At 42.2% G+C, this 6,452-nt stretch overlaps 1 protein-coding gene and 1 long non-coding RNA gene across 2 annotated transcripts; both read right to left on the reverse strand.

Annotated features, from left to right (window-relative positions):
- Positions 1-235: 235 nt before the first annotated feature.
- LOC129598867 (uncharacterized) lies at positions 236-846 on the reverse strand. Its single transcript, XR_008691823.1, has 3 exons — positions 696-846; positions 439-503; positions 236-375 (listed from the first exon to the last, which is right to left on the reverse strand). It is a non-coding gene; the product is annotated as an uncharacterized LOC129598867 (long non-coding RNA).
- On the reverse strand, positions 847-2,306 carry LOC129598865 (uncharacterized). The gene is made up of 2 exons (XM_055496953.1): positions 2,166-2,306; positions 847-2,060 (listed from the first exon to the last, which is right to left on the reverse strand). The coding sequence occupies exons 1-2, from the start codon at positions 2,227-2,229 to the stop codon at positions 1,006-1,008; spliced, it is 1,119 nt and encodes a 372-aa protein (XP_055352928.1). The 5' UTR covers positions 2,230-2,306; the 3' UTR covers positions 847-1,005.
- Positions 2,307-6,452: the final 4,146 nt, after the last annotated feature.

Below are 6,452 nucleotides of genomic sequence, written 5' to 3' on the forward strand. Positions count from 1 at the left end.
CTATCTGCCTGATCGTTTAGTATTGGCAGACAATGGCAGCCACACACTCACAGCAACATGCAGCCAGGCCTCTCTTTTCGGCGATATAATCAATCAATACAGTAGCAGACAAATAATATCCAATTACCACATGTTTTTAATTTTATCAGTGCCGACTACCCTTCCTAAAGCAACGATATAAAGATGCTGATATGCTCCCTGCCTTAGAAAAATCCAAACTAATAGAACCATTCTCCGAACACGACTACAGATTTTACGAGCACATATGAGACCGGCAAAAATTCTCATCCTGTCCGGCCCTGGACATTTTTGCCGTGCCCCCTTACCACCAGCGCCATAAATGTAACCCTTTGTCAGAATGGTGACACGGAGGACCTATTAAGGAAAGCTGAATTTAAGTTCAATCGGCGACCTTTTAAAAACTGCCTCCAACGTTACCAGAGCGTTGACAGCGCCAATCAGTTTAGAAAAGATTTCCGGGGGGATAGGAGGGACAGCTTTGCCTGCCACAAACGTATGCTTGCACGATTAGTTTGTATAGTAGCTTTTGCAAAATGCAGCAACTGCACGATAATTTGTAAATCAAACCCCGCAAAAATAATGTACATCATCCACAGCTTGTCGACGTAAGAAGATTATACATTGTTTTCTATTAATGGGATCACGTGATCCTGTGTTCCAGTATATATATATACCGTGGTCACGCCAAGTTTGCGGCACGGCATTCTGTTTTTTTGCCGATTAGTGTTGCGCATGATATCCGCAGTTTTTAAATTATTCCATTGCATGTTTTCTTGCGCATTTTCAGTATAAATTTGCTCGAATATTGTTGCGATGCCGCGTGAATTTCCAATTTTAATCCATAGTTGATTCCATAATAACGTTTTACTGAAACTAAAAAAGAATTCATGATTCCATACACCGTTTCAGAGCTGCCAGTACTTCCAGTATAGATACTGTCTGTACTGCCAGTACTTGGTGCCATACAAATATTGCAGCAACTTTTCAAGAATGATAGCACGGTGTATAGCACGAGGTATTATAGGAAAACAATGGACCGACACGAGCGCTCGCGTACGTTAGATTCCGGGCACAATCCACGCTAAGCCCAACGGGCCACACGGCATCCGTGTTAACCCATGGCGACATGTAGTTTCCGATAATCGCGAACTCGCCACTCCGTTTGTCGGCCATTAGAAACGGATGACGCGTGAGGAAGTTACGGAGCCAGACAAAGGAGCAGTCACAGTGCAGTCGTCGGACGGTATCAAAGTCGGCATAGCTTAACGGCGATGGGTTGGTACGCCAGCGCGGATCCGCCTCCTCAGATAGCATATACAGCTCCGCACCGAGTCCGTTCTCCAGCAACAAAGTCTTCAGAAGCGGCAAATCGGTGAAGGTATAGGGTTCCAACGCCGCGATTGTGGACAAGAAAAAGCTGATCCATTGAACCTGCTGCATCCGGGAGAAATCGCTTTTGTGGATGACCAAATTCCGGCAGAGTTGAAATTTCAGTGTCACCAGACTGGGCAGGGTACCAACATTGTAAAGCTTTGAGGTTATGGTCGGCGTGGCGCAGTTTATGTGCACCAGCTCGATCACCTGGTAGCGCACCGGGTTGATGACGTCATAATGCACCTGGTCATGCGCGTCCGTTCGTTCGTGCAGCGTAAGGATGACAGCGCGTTCCGGGCTAATAGCACTGATACTCGTGGTTAGTTGGCTGACAGCGGCACGATCGCTTGTCGGACAGCTGGCTGTGATGTATGTCCGGGATGTCGGATGCACTGAATCCTTGTCTTTTCTGAATTTGTCTTTACTTCCTTTTCTGACTTGTCTTGTCTGAATCCTTGTTTCTGGATAATCGTTGCAGTCTTCTTGCAGGGCGAAAATCCTGCAAATCGTAGCCCCGTTGTCGGACAAAGCAAGGTAATCCAGACATTCGGCGCGGGTCAGATTATCGGTGCGAAAGGAAGAATTCACCGGTGCAACTGGAACCACGGGGAAAATGGTAGTCGTTGATGGTTTGCTGCATTCTGATTCGTATTCATTTCCTGCATCTGAAAAATCAGATGAACGTCTTTGTAACAAAAAACCCAACACCGTAACAGCGCACGGATTTTCGAGTTTTGTGTTGCCGGAAGTGTTCGTTGGCTTTTACTTACCAGCGATGACTGCCACCAATGGAGTAAAAAGAAAAAATGTTAGCACACAAAATTTTAAACTCATGATGTCGGTTGGCTTTAAACAGCAGATCAAAACGTGCCCAAGCTTTGTGCAGTACTCTAGCGGTTGCAAACTACGGAAGTGAATTTATTACAGCTTACAGCAACACAAAGATCTACATATACACGGTATCTGTCTGCTGATCTGCTGGTTCTAACTGTAATCTGCCTTTATCTATCCTTTAAGCGACGCAATCATTACGGTATATCTCTTCAACTTTCTTTGCAGCCGTCTGAATACTAACTTGCTGCAGTCGGCGATGCTTTATGTTGACAGTGTATCAGCACAGCAATGAAACAAACCGAAACAGCTGATCAGCTTTTAAATGCGATTATACGAGGGTCGTTCAATATGTATTTAGCATTCTGGTTAAAAGTTTTAGTAAGCACTCACAGAATTATGATCTAACCTTTTGAAAACTGTAATATTCATAACTGGATCATAGGGCAATGGCCGGGGTGATACCGCCAACGGTTGGCGACTGGCATACGTTTGTTCACGGCTAGCCTGATTAAAAAGTCTTTTTCTGGAAAGTGTGACTGCCAAGCTATTATTTTTGAAAACTTTCTAGAGAAGTGGGGAAAGTTTTTTTTTGTGCTAAATTATTAGCCCTCTTCCCTGATTAGTGCCATTGCGCAACACTATTGCGGACGGGTTCCTGTGATTCTGCTCCGAGCACTTCGTTTTCTCATCTGAAGGACCACTTTCGGCTCTCTCCATTTTGAAAAACAACGTGAAAATGAAATCCGTGATCAGAAGAATCTCATATGAGTAAGAAAAAAACAGCAGGTGAACTGAAGATTTTATGAGAACAGTGTTGAGTGTAGGCTGCAGCACCTCGCTGAGAAATTTTAAAATTGACGATGGTACAAATAACTATTCCATATGGTGTTAACGCGCACATTTAGCCTTCCACCACTAAACTGATTTTTTTCTCAGCCTCAAGCTAACGCATCCTTAGACATCCAATTTACTGACATACCTTAATCTTTTTAAGCTCAAAAAATTTTTTAGTTTTGAAGAAAGTTCTGCGTAGCAAAAGTTAAAAAAAGACAAAGAACTGAAGGAAAGTTGCCATAGGCTATCTTTTCTTTAACGTGCAACTTTTTTGTCGATTCGTTTCAAGAGCCAGGGTATAGACAACTGCAGAGTGTACTGACTGAAAAAATATATTTTACGATAATAGAGAAACAAAAATAATGCAGTGGAAGAGGCGCGGCAGTGCTAAATACATATTGAACGACCCTCGTACAACTGTTTTATTAATAAACGAAAAACACAACTCAAAACTTCCGTTTTTGGTTACTGGTTACATGCAGATTTTTTTGTCACTATGCCGGCGCATTTCTTTAAATGGTCATCGGTCACCTCCCATGCTACGCGCTACTTGAGTAACCGCCGATCGCCAACGCGTTTGCAGTTTGGTTTGCAGTTTCTAGTTCCACTTGCTTTTCTTGTGATAACCTGTTGGTATAGTTTGTCAATTGAATTCCACCGGCAATGTTGTTTATTAATAAAAACGAATTATTCTACGTTCATCTCATGCATTTCCCAAAGTGTACTTGATACAGTTGCTAGTACGAGTAAACAACTTTGTACTTAGCAATGTCCATAGCAGGACATGTTAAAAGAAAATAATTCACCCTCATGCGCAGCCTTGTACGTCAAATTATGTGCGCAATCCACGCTGAGAAATAGAAGGGGAAGGGCAAAAACTCCCAACGAGACATAACTCCCGATCACAGCGAATTCTTCTGGCTGTTTTTCAGCCGTCAACTCCCGATGGCGCTTGAAGTAATTGCGGAGCCAGGCATAGGTACAATCACAGTGGATGCGGTGTATTTGCTCTACGCCTTCAGAGTACAGTTGCACTTTTCCGAGTTCAGATAAAAATGGATTGTCGCGGAGCTCCGGATGTTCTTAGGTACCCCGTACCTATATAATTTTAAGGGGATCCCAGGCAGTAAAAAGCGGGTTTGGGAAAACGGGAATGGTTTGAAAACGATGGCCAGATACATGTTTTCACCACTTTGACTGAACGCAGAGACGATTTTGTTTTTTAAACTGGGCAAATTTTTTTCTTGAATGATAATCCCATATTCTGATTTTCAGCTTTTTTTCAGCTTAATTTTTTTCAGTTAATTTTCAGCTTTCAGGTAATAATTTACAGAACGTATATTCGGCGTTGTCAATTGCGAACAAGATGCACAATAGGTGTACTATACGGCCAGCGGCCCGCCTGCCCACGCTCGCGTGCCTGTCTTGGCGTCAGATCGCGAGATGAATTCTGTAATGTGTTTAGTGAATAAGTGTAAGTGATTAGTCAAATTCAGCACCGGTACTGACGAGTGACGACAGTACACAAGTAAACTAGGAAAGTGCACTCGCTTTTTGCGGGCACTGCATGACCGAAGCGTGGCAGGATTATACGATTGACGTATATAAGTAGTACTAATATAGAAAGCGCAATTTCAGTTGCATGGTAGTTTGCTTTCTGTAAAGGAGCATAAAAATTATGAAATGGATGTAGAGTATACGCATGTGACCGGCAGAACTGTACAGATGGATGAAACTATAGTTACCTATTAAAATACCACCTCCGTAAATCTTGGCTGACTATTTTTTACTGTTGTTAATGTACTCGCTAGCGTACGGTTTTGTCGAGGTGCAGCGTAAGTTCCTTTGTACCAGAAACTTGGTACGGCAGTGCAGCGATCTCTACGTAACCTTTAAAACGGAACTTATGATCCCACGAACAATGATCCCTTTATGAATTGTTGAGTGTTTTTTTTTATTTTTAATCGTAATGTCCGAATGGTAGCCCTTGTGGCCATCTCGGTGCGGTCACGAAACAGCCTAAAATCCACATTCCCAGGGAATACTTTCATCTGACGAAAAAGTTCCCGTTTTCGTAATAGTGACAGGGTTGACAATGCATATTTTTCTCAGACACACCCGTGTATTTTGAAAACTGTCCGTTCACGCTCTCAAACGTTTTGTGTAACATTGCTATGCTAGGAATTTTATTGGTGCAAAATAATGTAAAATATTGTAGGCGGCAAAAGTTTCGGGGAATGTTTTCCTGGACCGGCGAACGGTTTTGGCGGTTTAAACAGGGTCATTTAGCAGCAAATTATTGTATCCGCCCGATTGACTTGCACCACATTGTGGCGTACGGAAAAACTCAAGCACAGCATTAAACATGCACACTTGGCTCGAAAATTCAAGCTCACAGTCAGTTCAGTGTGTACACACAGTGTACACTGCACACACACGTGCAGCTCTATCGGGCGACGTTGCGACGCGCTACATTTAAAATGTGCAATTTTCGTTTATTCTTCGTGCGGAAATTCATTAAACGAAAAGCAGCTCCTCCAGTGTTTTCGTGGAGGGCATTGGAGCCCGCTGAAAGTTTTGTGATGCGCCCGATGAATGGTTTCGATTCGCTTCGAGTCTGCAATACGACATGGACCAGCGTTGACAAACACCGCATCTTCCGAATACGTACTGGGAAATTTCATTACTCGTACTTATATATAGCCAGTAAAGCAGAAGGTTTAAGGGTATGGCGTACCAAATACCTCACCCCCGTAAACGTAAAACACTAATACTAAAACGTAAAACACTATAACGTAAAACGTAAAACACTAAAACGTAAAACCGTAAAACGTAAAACACAATACCGTAAAACTCAGAACTCAGAATCGTAAACCTCAGAACTCAGAATCATAGAACTTGAAACTGTAAACCATGAAACATGAAATCGTGGTTTTCGTGGACTGGAAAAATTTTTCACTTTTCAGATTTCCCATTCCACAAGAAAAGCAAAAATAAACGGTAGTTCCACCAACGCCAATCCAATCCAAAATCACCGCCCAACTCCAATAATTAAGTAGAATTCCATTAATATTATTGGAATTGGCATTGTGGAATTGGAACTCTTAAAAGTGAAAAAATGTCTTAAGTCCACGAAAACCACGATTTCATGTTACATGGTTTACAGTTTCAAGTTCTACCATTCTGAGTTCTGAGGTTTACGATTCTGAGTTTTACGGTATTGTGTTTTACGTTTTACGGTTTTACGTTTTACGTTTTACGTTTTAGTGTTTTACGTTTTAGTGTTTTAGTGTTTTACATACGTTTTACGTTTTAGTGTTTTACGTGTTAGTGTTCTGAGTTTTAAGTTTTAAGGTTTACGGGGGTGAGGTATTTGGTACGCCATATAA

This window comes from Paramacrobiotus metropolitanus, unplaced genomic scaffold, assembly GCF_019649055.1.
Source record: "Paramacrobiotus metropolitanus isolate TYO unplaced genomic scaffold, Prichtersi_v1.0 Parri_scaffold0000131, whole genome shotgun sequence".
In the NCBI taxonomy this organism is placed as follows: Eukaryota; Metazoa; Tardigrada; class Eutardigrada; order Parachela; family Macrobiotidae; genus Paramacrobiotus; species Paramacrobiotus metropolitanus.